We start from the raw sequence: 20,548 nt of genomic DNA, 5'->3' as shown, positions 1-20,548 counted from the left end.
CTGGACTACATAGTGAGTTCCAAGATAGCCAGGGCTACATAGACCCTGTTTCAAAATAAATAAATAAACATATTATATATGTATATATATATATATGATAGAACATATATATGATAAAACAGTCTAAATAGCTGAGTAATACTGAATTCTGAAATAAATCTTGGTCTCACCTGTTGATTTAGGAGTGGCAGGGCTGCGTCCCCTGCACCCGGCCGCCCACATGGTTAGCTTATGCCCAAAATAATTACACGGAAACTGTATTTTTTTAAACACTGCCTGGCCCGTTATCTGTAGCCTCTTATTGGCTAGCTCTTACATATTGTTCTAACCCATTTCTAATATTCTGTGTAGCCCATGAGGTGGCTTACCAGGGAGGATCTTAACCTGCATCTGTCTGGAGCGGGAGAATCATGGCGGCTCCTCACTCAGCTTCTTTCTCCCAGCATTCTCTTCTGTTCACTCCACCCACCTATGTTCTAACCAATAAGATGGGCCAAGGCAGTTTCTTTATTATAATTAACCAATGTCCTTCCTCCATCACTCATCATGCTATGGAAGAGCAAGTGTCTGGTCCATAGTTTGTTGCTGTTTTGAGACAGGGCTTTACTGAGAGGCTCTGACTGTTGTAGAGTGATCTGTATCTTCTTTATGGGCCCCACCTGCAATACTGGGCTTCCTGCTGGTCCTCTAACAAGCTCTTTCCTACCTTGTGCTGCTGACCACTGGATCTAAGCAGAGGGACATGTGTTTTGTGGTAATACTGTCTCCCCATCTTCCCTTCTCATAAACTTGCACACTTCTTATCAATATTACAGTCGCTCTCAAGGAGCTGCCGTGGCTCTGTAGCAGGGTGCCTGTGTAGCATGGACAAGGCCTTGGGTTCAATTTCCAGAAAATGAAGCAAATAAAAAATAAAGACCCTCATCCCCCCAAAAGAAAACAAGTTTAAAAAGCTGGATGGTGGTGGCACATGGCTTTAATCCCAGCACTTGGGAGGCAGAGGCAGGTGGGTCTCTGTAAATTTCAGGCCAGCCTGGTCTACATAGTTCTAGGACAGCCAAAGAAACCCTGTCTCAGAGAGAGAGAGAGAGAGAGAGAGAGAGAGAGAGAGAGAGAGAGAGAGAGAGAGAATAAAGCCCATTTCAAAAGTTCCTTAAAGAAACTTTCGCTTTTCACCCTCTCAAGGGAGAGACTCAGGGATTAACAATGCACACACACACACACTTGGCAGGGAGGCTTAGCTAGAAGGACTTGGGTTTGGATTCCCTTTGTGACAGTCTCTATTTAGCCATCAGTATTAAGGGATCATTCTAAGCACAATTAGCAAAAAAAACCAAAAACCTTATTTAGAGGCCCAAAGCCTAGGCTAGCCTGACTCCTCGCACAGCAAGAATGACCTTGAAATTCTGACGCTCTTGCCTCCACCTTGCAAAAGCTGTGATTACAAGCAAATACCGCCATGCCTACGCCCTGCTGAGGATAAACGTGCCAGGGCGGTGTTCTCGGTAGGCGGGCACTCTGTCAACTGAACTACACCCTCACACCCTTGAATATAATTATCTATTTAAAAGTCTGTAGTCAGCCAGCACGGTAGTGCACTCCCTGGCACTCAGGAGGCTTGAAGCAGTGGACTGACAGAGGCCAGCCTGGGCTACACAATGAGACTCTTAAACAACAGTAACAGAAAACTATCTAGACTAGATTCTAAAATCTTAGCATGTCTAGCCTTCTGCGTCATTCTGATAACTTACCAATGGGCCCGCAGAAAGTAGAAGTAGGGACAAATGAATGAAAACCACGTGTTAAAGGAGAGATGCAGAGATGCACCGGTGAGATCCACCCGCGGCCTAAGCCACTGACCACAAGGTCAGAGCTCAGAGGGGCAGGCTCCGCATGGGAGGGGACTCTCCAAGTCACCTCCTTTACATCTCTCTCAGCCACGTCTCAGCGTTAAAGAAGTCAGAGTCAGGGAGAAATGGTAGCCTGCTTCCCGCTAATTTGCTGCCCGGGACACTGTCGCTCCCACCAAACTCAGGCACACTTCCGTAAGGAAAGAGATCCGCTCTCCTCCAGATGGCCCCGCCCAGAGACCTCCAGCCCAGCACCAATTACCTGCCGCAGCCCTTGCTCGTCCTGAACGTGGCTCCACCCACAAGGCGGGGCTTATGAGACCGCCCTCCTTCCCCAGTCCCCGGAAGTGTACCCAGGCCAACCGCTCTAGCCTCCCGGGTGTCCGCCGACAGCTCCACTCCAAACTAGACTGCCATACCGTTCGATTACTCCAATTCCTTGTTCAGCCCTTAAAGGGCTAACGGAGTTTGTCACAGCGGTCGTTAGTAGAGACTTCTGAAGTGGGGGGGGATGGCCTGGAACTCATTAAGTAAGCCAGGGAGACCTTGAATTCTGCTGCAGCCTCCTGAGTGAGCCGCAGGCTCTACAATGCCGGGTTTTGCCTGTGCAGGCTTGAGGCTGGTTCAAGTTGTGGCGCTTAAAGCGGTCCATCTCCATAATGGTCGCGTGTGGTTATAGCCTGTTCCAGACCACAGGCGTTTGGTCTTCCACAGCTCACAGGCTGAGCCAAGAGATTAAACACAAACGACAACTAGGTCCTATTCTGAAGGGTGAGGAATAAAAAAGTCCACTGAGACTAAAACTGTATGGTCTTGGGTGAAGTTATTAATTAATACTTTGGGTGTCCTCTCTGCAACAGAAATCCTAAGATTTCTATAGGGATTGTGGTCAGGTATCTTTGGAGGCTCCGAGCTGGTTTCTCTGTAAAAGCCATGATAATTCTGCCTATAAATGAAACCCTCTGTCGACAACTTCATCTGCATAAGCTCCGACCCATGTCCTAGCTATAAGTGCTCCGTGTCTTTCCTAAAACAAAGATGGCTGACCTGTGCCTATATATGTGATCAGAGTACCACACTGTCATGCTCACTATTGTCAGAACTCAGACTGGAAACAGCAAAGCTACTGCACTTACCGGTAAAGGGCAGACAAATGTGACCTCAGACACAGACTCCAGCACCTAACAGGGAACTCTGACAACTGCCAAGTCTGTTCCCCTCTAGGAACCCTGGTTTTACTCACGTGTAGGATGGGGATAGCAATGCCAGCAGACAGCAGTTGGGAGAATCTACTAATACAACTAAAAGGAAAACTTGGGTTTTAATTTTGAGACAAGGATCTCATGTAGCCTAGGCTGGTCCCCAACTCACTGTGTAGTTAAGTATGACTTTGAATTCCTGATCCTCCTGCCTCCAATTTAGTACCTCATTTAGCTACTTGAAAATATAACCAACATTTATGGACAAAGTGGAATTTGTGGTTGCAGCTCTCTTCACTATTTTGCCATATATTTCTCTGCGTAGCCCTGAATATGCTGGAACTGACTCTGTAGAGCAGGCTGGCCTAGAACTCAGACATCTGCCTGCCTCTGCCTCCTGAGTGCTGAACTAAAGGCGTGCGTCACTAATGCCCTAACACTTCAAAATGAAACTTACAGTTATCAAAGAGTGTATCTTTATGTAACCCAGGCTGCTGGCTTTGCCATATGTATAAGTCCCAAGTCCTGGTCTCTGGCCTCCCACTTTGTAGGCCTTGTCCCTGTTCCCGCTAAGCTTTGACCCTTTCCCAGAAGAGTGTCAAGAGGAGCCCGCCAAAATCTTGACTACTCCCCCAGTCTACTTAAACTGTTTCCCCATAAGGTCCCCTCATGGTCTCTTTTCCTTCCTCCTTGTGGTTATGTTAGCGGCATCCCGGTTCCCTCTCAGGGCCATCCGAGGGTGCAGAAATCCCATTAAACCTGGATATTTTTAATTTGTCTTGATTGGGATTTTTGCTTCGGCAGAGAGCTTGCATTATAAAAAATTCCTAACTATGTTTCCCATACCTGGACTTTGTATGACTTCCTGTAAATAATAAAAAGTCTCCCGGTGGCTTCCGAAGAAGAGTTTAGAGGTGTACACTCACTCGTTTTCCTTCTGGAGACTGGACCAAGGCCAGGTTGGCTCTGCTGCGTGCTTGACTTGTGTTTAGACAGCAATTACTGCTGAGAGTCCAGACTGCTTTGCTGGGCCCTGGGTCTTTTGACTAGGATTACCTCAAGATGCCATGCTAGAGAAGTATATTAACAAGAAAAACTGGAATATCGGATAGTTTACCTTGTAGGAACTAATCCTTTTAGAATAGAAATCACATTCCTGAATTCTTGTAGGAATGTTTGAGTTCTGTTTTTAAAATGGGAGTCAAAGGGGCTAAAGAGAAGGCTTAAACAAAACCAACCAACAAAAGCAAAAGAAAACCCAAATAAGTTTGATCATTTTGCAAGTAATAAGTGGAAGCTTTGTATTCCTATCAGTCTTACAAGAACTGACTAGGAAAAAAAAAACTGTATTTGTATAGAATTTAGTTTAAGAAATGCTTCCAATATTTATTTCTTTTCTTCCAAGCCGAAGAATTGGGAATGTTAAATCTGTTTCACACGTCTAGGCCAGGTCTTCACTGGAAAGTCGGCAACAGTTATCCTAACTTTAAGTGAAGATGCTGACAGGGTGCTTTACAGGGTAGGAATGAGAGCTAGGTACGGGAGCCAACCACGATAAGCTAAGTATGGTCATCCAAAGGAAGTTCTTTACTTGCAACCATTATCACCTGCCAGAGTAGAACTCGGCTAGATAAATTTAACTGGAGGCCTGAGTCTCAGTAGTTTACCCTAAAGCAATACCTGGTTGCAGGAAGAACCACAAACTGAGATTACCTGAGCACCACCCAAGAACAGAACATCCAAAGGAAATGCCTAACATTCCAACAGCTGTAGATAGGCACACACTCACCACGACACCCCTAGACAAATGTCAGCCAATCAGGGATCCTAAACCTCAGAAACCCCTCACTCCCACCTTTACTGCTATAAAAACCCAATTCTAACTGAGTTCGGGGCTCTCCGTTTATTCCAATATGTTGGACAGGAGAGACTGAGTTTACAAACTTGATTAAAATAAAGGCTCTTTGTTTTTACATAAGGGACTCGGTCTCCTTGTTGGCTTTTGCGGGGACTTTGAGGATTTGGGCATAACACTAGGGAAAAACTAGCTACGCACTTCGTAATCTTCCCGGGGAAAAGCCTTGAAGAGTAGGCTAGGAAGAGCATTCAGTTTTACTAAAACTACAAGTCCCAGCACTCCCTGCGGCACACGGCTACGGGTCCCAGCAGGATTCTCTTAGAGACCCGGAGTTCGGCCTGAAAAGAGCGAGTCAAGTTTTGAGGACGCTGCGCAGACGCCACTCACGGGTCGGACGTGACGTAAGGAGGGTTCCGGCTTCGGCCTCCGCCGCTGCCTCCGGTACTTCAGCTGCCGCCGCTGCCTTCGCCGTGGCTCGTTCTTCCTAAAATGGCGCCGCTAGATCTGGACAAGTATGTGGAGATTGCGTGGCAGTGCAAGTACCTTCCCGAGAACGACCTGAGGTGAGCCGGGCCGGAGGCCGGCCTGCTTGCGAGGCAAGCCCCTTCCGGCTGCGGGGCGCCCGCCGGCCCGCCCTTCTCCCTCGGGCGGACCCCGGTCCCGGTGCGGCGGGGGGCGCTCCGCGGTGCGAGGCGACCGGGTCCGACACGGCGAGACGCCGAGAAGCAGGGGAGCCCGATCCCGAATGCTGGCGCTGCTCCCCGAGGGGATCCCGGGGATGTGCGGCCCCGGCCCTCAGGACTCCCAGCCATAGCAGCTTTGCTGGAAGACTCTTCCACTCGGACACGCTCGGTCTCCCGGGGATGGAGCCCGGCCGAGCCCGGCGGGCGGCGCTCCCGGGAAGGGGTCCTCCCAGCAGAGGTGACAGGAGCTGCCGTCTGCTCCAGGGACGCGGGTGGACGGAGGTGGGAAGCCGGGGGGGCGGGACCGTGTGGCCGTGACGGGAGAGAGTCAGGTCGCCTCTGCTTCACCACTCCGCTAAATTGCGTCTTAGGAGTTCGTTTTCTCCTGCTCACTCTGCTGTGGGTCCCATTTCTGAGCAGATGATTCAGCTAGTGGACAAGCGGTCGCTTATCCAGAAGTTCCAGTGTGTTAGGACCTCTGAGCTCTTCCCCCGTAAGCCAAAGTGTCGTTTTCTCGGTTTTCCGAGGAGGGCTCACTCAGTTCAAGCTGAGAGCGGTAAAGGACTGAAGGGAACGGGAGCAAGCCGTTGGTGTCCCGCTGTTGCAAACTTGTTTGCTTCCGTTAAAGCTAGTGCTTAGTCCCCATTGGTGCTTGTCCCATGTTGCTAGTGTAAGTCCCCCACTCGCAGACCTTGTTTAAACAAACCTCTGCGTGTGCGTAGTCTTGGCTGCCCTGGAACTCAATCGGTAGACAGACCGCAGCCTTGAACTCACAGAGATCCACCTGCCTCTGCTTCCCGAGTGCTGGAGGATTAAAGGCACGTGCTGCCACCACCCGAACTAGTGTCTGTTTTACTTCATTAACTTTATTATGTAGTGTATAAATTCATGGTCATTTGAATTCTTTTTATGCTTTTTTTCTAATAATCTTAAACTATGGGCTTAAAACTTTTTTTTTTTGAAGAAAAAATTATGTTTTGTTGGTGAATTTTATTTCTCTTAGGAAGATTTTGCTGTTTTCTTCCTCACTCATTTGGTATATTAAGTTATACTTAAATCAGTCAACAATATTCAAAATGTTTAAGACCACATGTGCTGTCTGTGTTAAAGTATCTAACTTGTGTTTTATGTGTTACATGGCTGGTATTCATGTCCAGCCATCTGCATCTTTCAGTCATTTATCTTTTTTCTGTTTTCTTTCTGAGATAGGATCTTAAGATAGTTCTTGTTGGGACTGGAAAGATGTCTCAGTGGTTGAGAGCACTGGTTGATATTCCAGAGGGCCTGAAAGTTCTGTTTCCAGCATGGACATGGGCGTTTGTAACCTTCTGTAACTCCAGTTCAAGGGATGTGATGCCCTCTTCTGGCCTCTGCATGCACAAGGCACACCCGTATTTCACAGACATACACCAGGCAAAAAGTCATACACACAAAATAATTCTTTTTTGTTTGTTTGTTTGTTTTCTCCCTGTAGCCTTAGCTGTCAAGTTGGCCTTGAACTCACAGAGACCCAACTGAGTGCTAGGATTACAGGTGTGCACCACCACTGCCTACAAAAAAATAAATCTTAAAGTTCATGGGGACTTCCAGACCACCAAGTACCTGAGGATGACCTCGAACTCCTGATCCTCTTGATTCCCCTTCTAAAATGTTGCAACCTAAACTACCATGCCTATCTGTCTGTCTGTCTATCTTTTGGTTTTTCGAGACAAGGTTTCTATGTGTAACAGCCTTAGCTGTCTTAGAACTAGCTCTGTAGACCAAACTAGCCTCTGCCTTGTGAGTCCTGGGATTAAAGGTGTGCATCACCACCACCTGGCCCTATTTATTTTTATTTTATGTACATTGCTCTTTTGCCTGCATGTATGTCTCTGTGGGGGTGTTAGATCTTGAAGTTACAGACAGTTATGAGCTGCCATGTGGGTGCTAGAAATTGAACCCAACTCTAGAAGAGCAGTCAGTGCTCTCAACCTTTGGAGCCATCTCTCTAGCCCATAAAATTTATTTTTAATTTGTGGTGTAGGACGAGGGGGGAATATGTGCACATGGTGCCTTTGGAGGCCAGAGGTACCAGAGCATTCTGGAGCTAGAGTTACATATGGGTGAGTTGTCAGATGTGGGTGATAGGAACTGAACTCAGATCTGTACAATCTCAAGTGCTGTGCGATCTCACCAGCATTTTTTTTCCCTTTGGATACAGAATATCATGTAGCCCAAGCTGGTATGATTCTCCTGCTTCCATTGTAATAGTGATGTACTTTATTTTATTGTGGTAAGAGAGTGGAACTTAATTTTTAGAATGATATTTGTTAATATATGTTTGTGTACTGTGTGAATTTATGTGCACTGTGTGTAGTGTGTGTGCGCACTGGTTTTGTAGGTGGTATGAGCTTTCTAATGTGGGTGCTGGGAATCAAACCTGAGTCTTTTGCAAGAGCATTAAGCTTTTTTAATTGCTAAGTCACTCTAGTTCCTGTTGTGTGCTTTTTATTTTATTTTGGTTTATCGAAACAAGATTTCTCTGTGTAGCCCTGGCTATCCTGGAATTCACTTATATCTACTCTCTGTGTGTGTGTGTATGTATGTATGTATGTGTATGTGTGTGTATGCACCTTCAGAGGCCAGAGGCATTAGCATTAGATCTCTCTGGAGCTGAAGTTACAGGCAGTTGTAAGCAGCCTGACACATGGTGCTGGAAATGGAACTCTGCAAGAGCAGCATGTGCCCTTAACCCTTGAGTCACTTTTCCAGCCTATACAGAAGTTAGAATTCTCTCTTAGTAGTTGACTAGGAAATTGGGAGGGGGGAATCTAGTAACTTTTTTTTTCCTCCCCTGTTCTGGAAATAGTTTTATCAGATTCATCTGTTTGTGCTGTCAACCTTTATTTTCTTCTTCTTGTGCATTGGTGTTTTGTCTGCATGCATGAGGTGTCAGACCCCTTGGAACTAAAGCTGTGACTAGAACTGTGGAGCTAGACAGCTGTGAGCTTCCATGTGGGTGCTGACAGGGTTTCTCTGTGTAACAGCCCTGGCTGCCCTTGGAAATAGCTCTTATAGACCAGACTGGCCTTGAATTTATAGAGGTCTCTGCCTCCCAAGTGCTGGAATTAAAGATATGCACCATTGCTGCCTGGCACAGCCAGTGCTCTTAACTGCTCAGTCATCTCTCTCCAGCCCGTCTAGTATAGTTCTGTCTCAAAATAGATGTTTATGTGTGTACATGTATATATTTATGCACATGTACATATGCTTATTCATGTGTGTACATGTGTATATTTGCCTGGGAGGAATCTTAGCTGAACACCTGACCACACACCTCAGGAAACTAGGCTAGAGAAAGCACATGACTGACATAATCTTCCAGCTCTGAGCTCTTACTAGCCCAGTTTATCTCTGTGCCACCAGCTAGGAGCAGACCAGCTTTCTCCACATGTAAATGAAAAGTTCAGAAAACTCTCATATCTCTTAACAATAGCCAATCCTACCTCTGCCAAGAACTGTGGTTTACAATAAGGCTGAAGCTGTCAACCAGCAGACTCAGATCTGCACTAGAAGACATTTTGTAGAACAGGGCTTAGTAGAAAGTTAATGAATGTCACAGGACTCAGGTCTTTTAACAAGGGCTCTTGTAAAATTCAAGCCTAACAATATCATAGCACCTTTGCTTCAATTTCAAACAAAGGCTATGGGAGAAAGCTTTAATAACAGACTCCATGTGATTTCATAGGCAATCATTTAGCAGGTTAATGAATCATTTAACTGTCTTTACTCCATATTCCACTCAGAAAGATAAACCCAAAAATGCAACCTCTTATACTGACCAATGTAACTAAGTACAAATGAAGTAAGTCACTGTGTACCTCATTAGCATGCTGCGTGTGTCAGTAAGACAAGCCCTCCCGCCCCAGCCCTGGCGAACAGAGATAAGTGATTGTGCACTGCGCGATGATACCTTTAGGTGAGAACTTTGGTTCATGCAGTAGGCTGCCACAGACGTTGCACTCAAAACCCGCAGCCCTGGCACCCAAAGTCAGGCAGAGGTGGTAGCTCTAGGTGTCAGCCGTGCTCCTTCCACAAGACCAGGTGAATACTGTGGTCAGGCATGCTGGTGGCAAAAACTAAGCCCGTGTCATTGTGCCCATCCAGTCCATTCAGCCAGGATGCTTCGCCTGCCAGGAAGCTGGAGCCTCTCTTTGATTTTCTGTACTCCGGCAGAGGCCAGCGGCTAATTAGGCTCTCTGTCCTCAAATCCATGATGTACAGGTAGTGGTTGTCAAACAGCAGGGCAAAGACATCTCCAAAGCCAAGCAAGGCTAAGTTTGCTACCTCAGGTGTCTTGATGACCCTACAAGGAGGAGAGTTCAGAATCATGAAACAGAAGGCAACTTTGCTGTAGATCAAACAACTAAGCAACTTTAGAGCTAGTAAGATTTTTTTTCATAAAAAGGAAACTGTGAACCGGGGATGGTGGTGGATGCCTTTAATCCCAGGCAGAGGGAGGCAGATCTCTGAGTTCAAGACCAAGCTGATCGACAGAGTGAGTTCTACAACAGCCAAGGCTACACAGAGAAACCTTGTTGGTGTGTGTGTATGTGTGTGTGTGTGTAGGGCGGGGGGGGGGGGGGGAGGGGGGGGAAAGGACGGAAAAAAAAACCTACCAGGATAATATTCTATGAGAGTAGGGAAATAGTCAAAAACTGCTAGTCCTTGGTGTGAAAACTAGACCAGAGCATGGACTATAACCTGGGCTGAAAATGGGAGAAAAAAAGAAAACCAAATGGAATATTCAACAACAGCATATATCTAGTTAAGTTAAACACTCTATCTGGTCAATGATATTTTTGTGTATAATAAAAAATGAAAGAAAAAATTGTATCTTATTAGTTTGTTTTATGGTATTGGGAATTAAGCCCCCAAAGCCATTAAGCCCCCAAAGCCTCAGACAAACTAGATAGATATCTACCACTGAGCTACCAAGCCCTGTAATTGGCTATTGAATGTTGGTCTTCCCTCTTCTTGGTCAGTTATTTCCATGACTTTGGTTTAATGTTTCTGCTGCTTCCCTGTGTACTTCAGAATGCCTGACTCACAGGTAAGTGTTCAATAAATGCCTTATAACAAATAAAGCCAAGGCACAAAGAACAGAAAAGTAAAATAAAATAAAATACCAAAAAGAAGCAGGGTGTGTGTGTGTGTGTGTGTGTGTGTGTGGGGTAATCCCAGCACCATTAATTCAAAGCAGGATGTCTGTGGAAACTAGGTTGTGAAGAGTTAGTTTTCAAGATTAAAATACAGTGTTGAAGAATAGAATACAGGACTTGCCATGCTGATGCAGGGCCCAATTCTGACCTCTTCAGATGTGCAAACAGGAATCCCTACTGGCAGTTTGGGTCCTGGGCTGTTCAACATCACAGCCATTCTCCACCTAAAGTGCACAGCATGCTGCCATTTGTGTTCTTTTTGTTTGTTTGTTTTGTTAGCTTCAAAACTAGAAAGGTTCTAGGAACCATGGCTGCAGGATTTGTGCTGGGATTTCAAAAAGATTTTCTTTATTTGTGTTTGGAGGTAGAAAAAGGCAAAGACAGAATGTCTGCTTTTAACTTAAACCTAGCACTTCCTACTAGCAAACAATCATTCAGGTTCATTACTTAAAGCTAGTATGCCCAAACCCTAGAACATCAATAGAACTTTCTTTTGGGATTCTGGGCAGGAAGCACTGAAACAATGGCGCGCGTGTGTGCACGTGCGTGTGTGCGTACCTGTGTGTCTAGGTCAGAGGACAACTAACTTCCACCTTTGGGGTTCTGGGAATCAAACTCACATGGTCAGCTTGGTAGTAACCTTTACTCACTCTGATCTCAAGGATTTTTTTTTTTTTGAGCAAGTATTCATATAGCTGACCTTCAACTTCACTATTTAGGTCAGGATTACTCTGAACTCCAGATTCTCCTGCTAAACCTCTCAAGTTACAAGATTACAACACCTATGGCTCAAGTTCTTTCAGTTTCCTTCTCAGTTTTGGTGCCCTTGGCTTATGCCTGCTATCTGGATAATAGAGTTGTGGTGGGATGAATGCTGAACTAGGAGATGTAGAATATAGGGCCCTTACACTTTTAGGCTGCTTTTATCCTTTTCTCAAAGCATGATTACCCGAGAAGTGATTCTGACAGCCTGAAACCTGAATTCTGACTCAGATGCAAATGAGGCTGTAGCTGAGACCAGGGAGCCAGAGCTCATCGAAGTCATACTAGAGGACTAGAAAGAATCATATCCTGTATAAGCTGACCTTGACTGTATTTGTCATAATAGAAACAATGACGACAGTGTTCAGTTTTTTCTATTCCATTTTTTATTCTATTGTTTCCTGAACTATGCTACACAGCACTAACTGAATTATTAATAGGTGTGTAATCCAAGAGACTAGACAAATTCAAACAGTCCTTCTTAATGAAGGGCTTCTGAGTTATAATAAAGATTTTCAGCTCCTGTACTAGGTTCATTTATAAATAAAAAACCTGAGGCACAGAATTGAGAAATTTAGGCAAAATCCACACAGACCATAGGAGAGAATAACAGATCTTTGGCATGAGAGGTGCCAAAGAGCCTAAGACTTTGGTGCCTAAGTTCAAGACTTTTTTTTAAATCAAAGTAAATTCTCCCCATTTATCATACAGCACCCAAACATGTCAACATAAACATATGACACTTTTTCACGTGCTTCTAAAACATTTGCCTGAATGCAGTATATACAACCCTGCTGTTAACTGATGTGGTGCTTTCCAAAAGAAGACACTGACGCGCACACTGAGATATTCTCTTTACACCACTGAACTGTATAGACTTTCAGAGGCACAGCACGTGGACCAAGGAAACATTACCTGAGAATATCATAACTGGCAAAGTCCCACTGGTATAGACCAAGCGCTGAACTGCAGACAATGTATTTTCCATCAAAATGAAGTCTTGGCTGCAGACAGATACTTCTATCCTCAGAGACGGACAAGGTCTTTAAGCACTTACAGTTGATTTCTCTCCCAATTGGCCAAATCTACCAAAAAAGGAAAAAAAGGGAAGATGATTGATCATATGAATAAAGAAAAGCCAGTGTTTATATAACATGGGAAAGAAAAAAAGTGGCACCCACTAACAGACACAAAGAAAATGCAGGGTCAAGACTCCTGTTTTAGTCAAGAGTCACAAGTTTAAGTCCTGATTTTCTGTGATTTTAGGTCAAATAGTTAACCTCTCTGAATGAAGATAATGCCTACCACAAAGGTGGTTTAAAAATGCAAGGAAATGGAGTGTCAGCTGGGCAGTGGTGATGCTCACCTTTAATCCCAATACTCAGGAAACAGAGGCAGTCAGGTCTCTGAGTTCGAGGCCAGCCTGGTCTACAGAGTAAGTACCTGGACAGTCAGGGCTACACAGATATCCTGTCTCAAAAAGCATGTGTCTTGTAAATACTTGGTAAATTGTGAAATAAACCAATGTTTCTTTTTGTAGTTTAGATCTAAGAACTGAGGAAGGTAGGAGCCTTAAGAGAAAAGTCTTAGTGCTTAGAGTGCTGAGGCAGGATTGCAAGTTTGAGGTCAGTCTGGGTTACATGACCGAGCCTTTCAAAATACAAAATCAAACAAAACCCACTAAGTATGTGGAAAACAATTTTTAGTGCTTTCTCCTTTGTGTGTACACTCATCAGTGTTGTAACACAGGGGTGAGTTTATGCGGAAGCCAGGAGTTGATGCTGGTGTCATCCTCAATCACTTTACACCCTATTTTTGAGATAGGGTCTCTCACAGAACTTCAGTGCATCAATTTGGCTACATCAGCAAGCTAGCAAGTTCCAGGGATCCCCCCCCACTTCCCATCCTCAAGACAGGGATTCTCTGTGTAGCCCTGGCTGTCCTGGAACTCTGTAGACCAGGCTGGCCTTGAACTCACAGAGATCTTCCTGCCTCTGCCTTCTCAGTGCTGTGACTAAAGGTGTGTGTCACCATGTCTAGCTTTTGTCATACCTTTTTAGTTTTTACTTATATGCAATTTTTCCCCCTTTGGTGAGATAAATTACAGAGGGAAAAGACTTACCTTAATCTCATATTTGTCTGCACTTAAGAGGATGTAGTCTCCAGGGCTGTGCAAGACAGACTTGACTTTACACTTCTGCAAAACCACCTATAAGCATAAGCATCTGTATTATACAGAGAACTTACCACTCTGTTCCTATGCTAGTTTTATATTGTTTTTAAATTAAAATATGAAAATGAGCTTGAGGGGCTGGAGAGGTGGCTCAGTGGTTAAGAGCTCTGACTTTTCTTCCAGAGGTCATGAGTTCAGTTCCCAGCAACCACATGGTGGTTCACAACCACTTGTAGTAAGTCTGGTGCCAACTTCTGGCCTGCAGGAACAAATGCAGGCAGAACACTGTATACATAATAAATAAATAAATCTTTAAAATAAAAAAAATGAGCTTGATATGCTATGCTAGAAAATATGATGTGGAACTCATTATTAGGTTAATTCTTAACATTTGTACTACAACCAGATTCTGTTACTGGCTGTATCTCAGTGTCTAGTGTTGGAAGCAGTCACTCTTATTTTTTTAAATTTGGAAGTGCTAACATTAGGATTAATTTTTAAAATTGTAAAGTGCACATTTGGGATGTTGCTCAGTGGTGAATTGCATGCCTATCATACACAAGGCTCCAATTTGACCCTCGATACTGCATTCTCTTTATTATTACTGCAGTTAATATGCATACGCACACACACCCCACAGGTAACTTAAGCGTAAGGAGCCAAGTGTGGTAGTGCTTGCCCTTAATCCCAGCACATGCAGATCTCTGTGAAAACAAGGCCAGCATGGTCTGTGTAGTGAGTCCATGTCAAACAGGGCTACCTAAAACAACTCAGTTCTTTAAAAAAACCAAATAAACAAGGAACATGAACTGCACACAGATGTAGACAGACATGTTCTCTTTAGAAGCATGTGCACCACAAAGGAAAAGCACCAGGCTCAGACTAAGGCCCTGCAATCTGTCACAGAGATCTGCTAACCATGGCCCTGGAGAAAACAGAGCAGCCCGTGTGCTGTTCCTTAGAGCTGGACCTCCTACATGCTAAATGAGCATGCTACCAATCAATGTGATATACCAGACTTACTGTTTCTCAGTTACTCATTTTTAAGATAGGAGATAAAATACCTATGACCTTACTTCATATAAATGGCAGTGAAGATGAAATAGAACCATACAAATAATAGTAAAGTTCTATAGGACTTGGGGTCACCTGCTATTGTTGGGTCCTAGGAATCTTTAAATAGATCGGCATAACCATTCAGAAGTCTGAGATATAGGAGCAGTGAGACCTGAAGATCTGTTAGCACACATCAGGCACCTCTGCTCAATGCTGCCCCAACATCTATCTAATGTGCATAAGAATTTAGCAAATGACAGAGTCCAAGTCATAAAGGGAGGAGGAACTTGTCCACATCATAGGCATCATCCTGACTCCACACCCGCTAGGGTTGCCTAAGACATATAACTTTCCTGTTGGATAAGTGAGTGTGTCCGGTGGTTACCTATCTTCTCACAAACTTCCCTATCTTTACTTTTACCTATTCAGGGAAAATTTTAGATTGCCCACCCAATCTAAAACCTGGCAGGCATTTCTGAGTCTCTCTTCTTTCTAACCTACAATGAATAACTGTAGGTGACTTTATATTAAAGATAGATCCTTCATGCATTGCCACACAAATCCAAGCCATTGCATCTTTTGCTTAGACTAAATCCAACTAGGCATCTTGTAGCCATATGTATGTATCTCTATAATCTATCAGCTTTCCACATTCAAATTGTTTCTCATACATAAATCACAGCAGACCTTAAATCATAACTTTCAATAGCTTTCTCAATACACTTCTGGTATCTACCAACCTTACTCTGGCCCACAACCTCTTCGTGAGGCCAGCTCTGGCCTCTACAGCATGGCTGAACTGGCCTTCCGGTGCTTTCCTGTCCCTGAGCACATGCATATGTAAACCATATCCTGCTCTTTCCACAGCTATCGCCTAGTCACCTTTTGGTCTGTCTCAAAAAGCTTTTCCTAATTACTCCCTAGATTTTCTTACACTGCACTACACTTCTCCTTCACAGAACTAATTTGCAATTAAACAGCATTTTGTGAATTTGCTACATAGTAACCATTTCTTTTTTAAAAAATATTTATTTATTATGTATTCAATATTCTGAGTGTATACCTGAAGGTCAGAAGAGGGCACCAGACCTCATTACAGATGGTTGTGAGCCACCATGTGGTTGCTGGGAATTGAACTCAGGACCTTTGGAAGAGCAGGCAATGCTCTTAACCTCTGATAGTACCATTTCTATTACATTAAAATCCATCAGATCGGACTAAGGTTTATTTCGTTTGTTCCTACATCCTCAGCCTCTTGGAAAAGAGTATAATAAGCTCAAGAAATGTGTGTTTGGCACAACAAGTATACCATTAATATTGCATTCAAAACAATTTAGTTTTGAAAATGAGAACACCACAATATTCTGTTAAAAGACTCATTTTTCTTCTTTTATTCTCCTTATATTTTTTGTCATAATGGTGCTTGATCATAGGATCTTGTACATGATTCTACCACTGAGCAACACCCAGCTCCTCCCTATCTCACATTTTATAAGCACTGCACTTTTTTTTGGTTGGGGATGGTGTTTGAGACAGGCTTTCTCCGTGTTGCCCTGGCTGTTCTGAAACTCTCTATGTAAACTAGGGGGCCGCAAACTCAGAGATCTGCCTGCCTGTGCCTCCTGAGTGCTGAGATTAAAGGTGTGTGCTACTACTATCCTAACACTTTTCAAAATGAAAATTACAATTCTGAATCAAGAAGGTATCTTAACCACCATGCTCTGTGAGTGCATTTATTCTGCTATGATTCATCTACAATATATGCAAGGTCTATCATCCTCCATTCCCCACCAGTGAGGAGCCAGATACAAAGGACATCCCCTGGTCTTCCTACCTTTGTGACCCATTCAGTATGTCCAGTGAGTGTGTTCAAGCATGTCCCAGCAGATAAGGCCCATACTTTCACAGCGAAGTCCGCAGAGCCACTCACCAGAATATCCAGTTCATCACTGTAGTCCACACTGAACACTAGTGCACACAACACAGTCAGAGTGAAAACACTTCATTGTCAAGGGATCTTTGTAGAAACAATAACATTTCTTCTCCTAGCTCTCCAAATAGGTAACTTCCTAACCAGGGCACATTAGGAATTGAGCTATTCAACCAGCAGCTTTATGATACAAAGAAAATCTATTTCAAAACTGTTACTATTATAGTTTATCCTAAGGATGAGAAAGCCTGCAACTAACATACTCTCTTCTATTTGTGTCAGCTTCAGTGTGATGGCAATGATGGCAACCCTTCTCAGGGTTTATAGGAAAACATCACTCCAGGCAGAGGGGACAGAAAGGCATAGATTAACAGCCACAGCAGTGTCAAGAAATAGCAGAACATTTTTAGAGCAGGACCTCCAAAACTGGTAAGGCATGAAATCTCTAGAAGCTGTGGTATCCTTATGCTGTGTATCACTCTGTTTAATGGATGGGATCCATATTAAACTATAGACTTCTTGTTTGTTTGTTTGTTTGTTTTTTGAGACAGTGTTTCACTGTGTAGCCCTGACTGGCCCAAAACACACAGAGATCTGCCTGCCTCTTAAAGGTGTGTGCCATCACACCCAGCTATAGACCATCGACTTCTAAAACAAATGAGAATGGATTAAAATTTTTTAAAAATATATAAGGATAGTTGAAGGGAGTTGTTTAGTAGAAGAGCTAGGTTCAAAGAAATATTAGCACCTGGTACAACATAAGGAACTTAGACTATCAAAGTAAACAAGATAAGCCGAATCACTGACCTATGGAGCTTAGAGTAGGAGGTAACGTAGTCACTATGACTATGTGTGTAAATAGGACATTCCAGAACAGAAATTTCTTTCATGTTAGTCCCAGGATGTTGCTTGTTTTACTCACTTAGCAGCCAAGTACTAACTGGATCTACTCTGTGTAGATATAATCTGTAAACTGCCCAAGGGGTTTTCAGTTTTGAATAAATAAACAGAATATTTGGGTGTGTAGGATGGAATCCACTAAAAGCAAATGTAAGCGACTGTGCAGAAAGAGAAATAATCTGGGAGAGAAGGACAACTATTCCTAGTATATAGGGTCATAAAAGAGTTTTTGAAGGCTTAGAAAAAGCAAAATTGTGGAAATCATTCCAAATGTAGCGAAATAGCTGCAGTAGTAAAGAGAAAACCACAGGTTAAAGCAAGCAAGAAAAAAAAAACTTAAAGTATTTGACTCTTGATCTTAATAGGCATGGGTAAAGTAATTGTAAAGACCCTCGAAAAAGAAGAACCCACCCGCCCCCGTGTGTCCCCGGAAATGCTGTGTCCTGGCTCCAGAACTCCATTCCCAGCAGGCCACGGTGTTGTCAAAGGAGCCTGTCACAAGCTTCTGTTCATCGAACTTCACAGCTGCACAAGTGTGGGTCTGGATGCCGTAAACACACTGTCCTGTGCTTACATCCCACAGCTTTGCAGACAAGTCATCTGACCCTTGAAGAGAAAAACCAGGAAGGTTAGTGTGACCTAGACACCTTAAAGAAGGACAGTCAGTCCCCTCTGGAGTGCTTCTTCTGCTTTAAGGCTAAGAAAACCAAAGCATAGACAGAATAATGTGATTTGTTGGGCTTCAAAATGGCATTAAATATACTAGGACAGAAAGCAAGTTTATCTTTTCCCATAATCTTCTGGGCTGGAGGATGTTAGACTAAGTCACCTCTTTATGCTTCTATTTGCAACATTTCCTTTCTCTGGCTAGCAGAGCTTTCAGATTTACTTTAGTGTTTGTCTTACCTATGGTTGCATGTTTACACTTGAATGCCTGTCTACTCACTGCCCAACAATCCTGAATAAATAAGGACTGCTGACTAGGAAAGCGAGGGTGAGCCTTAGGTCACTGGGTAGCTTTTACATGAGCTAGTTGGTAATTTCTTGAGCCATCTCGAAAGATGTCAAGGAACTTCAATGAACACTAGGGATAAATCACCCTCAAACATTCATAACAACTCACAGACCGCTTAAATCTGGAGGGAAAAGTGGAGGAAGCCCTGAGTGTGTAAGCTTCTGAATGAATATGTAAGGTCTTTCAACTCCAAGACGTTGGCCCATGGTAAATTGGCAATACAGTTAAACAGGCTAAGAGGGATTGCAAAGCTGTCCTTGGAAGTATGAGTGTTTACAAATCAATGTGTACAAAAAGACTGAGAACTGCAGCTTCCTCCTCACAGCTGTCTACAGTCAGAGACTGGCTGCCTAAGACACCTCCTACTGAGACCAAGGAACCTCCTACTGTGCTGTACCTAATAAACACACCGAGGTTCTGGGTTACTGTGGTTGGAGAACCCCACCCGATCCCAGCTTCACTGTGTGTGTGTGTGTGTTCTTTCTTCGGGGCTCCCAGCCCCAAGTCACATGGGACACAGTATGGCCTCTGAGGAAAAGTTATACTAATCATGATGGTAATTCAGGACTGAGTTTTTATCTCAGTCTGCAATTCTAATCATTAAATTTTGTCTCAAACTTTACTTTTAGAGGCTCAACAAACGACATTTTGAGAAACACTAAATACAGCTATTTTGACTAGGACATTGTATTCTAGAAAAGTTGGTTTTCAAAAGCTGAAAAATGTTTAGACAAGCAGCCATCAGTGCTCTTAACCACTGAGGCATCCGTCCTGACATCAGGGTTTTTGCTGACAACCCAGCATAATATTTTTATTGTAAAAATACAACTAATGGGCTGACAATACAGTTCAGTGGCAAAAAAAAAAAAATGGTTAAACAAAACCAGCCACAAAATCCCCCACCCCCATGGTCTGGAGAGATGGCTCCAAGGTTCAGAGCAAATACTATCCTTAAGGACTTGGGTTCAATTCCCAGCGCCCACATGGTGGCTTACAACCATCTGTAACTCCAGTTCCAGGGGATTTGACACCTTTATCTGACTTCTGAGGGCACTAAGCACACATGTGGCATAACCATACACTCTACACATTAAAAGACTGTGGGCAAGACTTCCATGTGCATAGACTCCAAGGACACTGAAATGAAAGCTGCCTTACTGTCAGCTAGCTATCGAGGTCTCTGTTTTCCTGTCTATGAAATGAGAGGCAGGGTTTGCTGGTGGTTTGTGATGGACACTTCTGGATGGAGACTTGCTGGGAATTGAACTCAGGACCTCTGGAAGAGCAGCCAGTGCTCTTCAACTCTGAGCCATCTCTCCAGCCCCCTAGGATGGAGACTTTTAAGATCACCAAGGGATCATTATTGGAATACACAGTGCACTGAGAACACAGCTCAGTGGTAGAGGTGCAAGGTTATGAGTTCTACCCCAACACCACAGAAAATTAAGAAATGAGCATACAAAGACAAATCTCACACAAACAGGAAAGCATTCTAGTTCAGAGATGTGGAATTAAAAAGGTTGCCAGGCAATTCTCCACCATCAGTAACACTCTTGAGAAGCAGAGCTCGGCAACAATATGCCCAATAGAAACAGCATATAATTTTGTTTCCAATGGTTACTTAAAAAATGAAGTGTATTTTATTTAATTCTGTTTGTCAAAAGTGTTAATACTTTAACATGTAACAAGGTATCAAAAGGACACACTTTCTTCTTTTTTTTAATTTCCCATTTTAAGGGCTGGGGAGCTGGCTCGGTGGCTTTCTCACTCAATCCAGAGGTTACCACAGGCTGAACATGACCTAGCCACAATATTCTAAAATCCAGATAAAGATTAATACTGAAAAATAATAAGCACATTTCACAAAAATCTAGACTTGAAGCTTTTTTTTTTTTTTTTTTTTTTTTTTTTTTTTTTTGTT

General features: G+C 43.6%; 2 protein-coding genes across 10 annotated transcripts in view; both read right to left on the bottom strand.

Annotated features, from left to right (window-relative positions):
• The window catches only part of Rabepk (Rab9 effector protein with kelch motifs), a 35,648-nt gene extending 26,603 nt beyond the window's left edge, over positions 1 to 9,045 (bottom strand). Inside the window, exon 1 of one of the 4 annotated variants that reach the window (XM_050161689.1) lies at positions 5,295 to 9,045. The gene's annotated coding sequence lies outside the window, so the exon portion shown is untranslated. Of the gene's footprint in view, positions 1 to 368; positions 1,694 to 1,751; positions 2,089 to 5,294 lie in introns of those variants that run through there. The other 3 variants (XM_050161688.1, XM_050161691.1, XM_050161690.1) reach the window with 3 other exon arrangements.
• A 229-nt stretch (positions 9,046 to 9,274) lies between these two features.
• Fbxw2 (F-box and WD repeat domain containing 2) overlaps positions 9,275 to 20,548 on the bottom strand; it is a 20,707-nt gene continuing 9,433 nt past the window's right edge. For 5 of the 6 annotated variants that reach the window (XM_050161684.1, XM_050161687.1, XM_050161683.1 and 2 more), the window contains 5 exons: positions 18,024 to 18,218; positions 16,617 to 16,750; positions 13,676 to 13,762; positions 12,469 to 12,638; positions 9,275 to 9,935 (listed from right to left, as the gene is read on the bottom strand). In XM_050161684.1, coding sequence (XP_050017641.1) covers positions 9,647 to 9,935; positions 12,469 to 12,638; positions 13,676 to 13,762; positions 16,617 to 16,750; positions 18,024 to 18,218 — 875 coding nt within the window. In that variant the 3' untranslated portion in view covers positions 9,275 to 9,646. The remainder of the gene's footprint in view (positions 9,936 to 12,468; positions 12,639 to 13,675; positions 13,763 to 16,616; positions 16,751 to 18,023; positions 18,219 to 20,548) is intronic. The other variant, XM_050161682.1, reaches the window with a different exon arrangement.

The sequence above is a fragment of the Alexandromys fortis genome, unplaced genomic scaffold (assembly GCF_014885135.2).
Source record: "Alexandromys fortis isolate MF-2015 unplaced genomic scaffold, M_Fortis_MF-2015_v1.1 scaffold_74, whole genome shotgun sequence".
Taxonomy (NCBI): domain Eukaryota; kingdom Metazoa; phylum Chordata; class Mammalia; order Rodentia; family Cricetidae; genus Alexandromys; species Alexandromys fortis.
The sequence above is the reverse complement of the archived record's forward strand: the minus strand, read 5'-3'. Positions and strand labels throughout refer to the sequence as shown.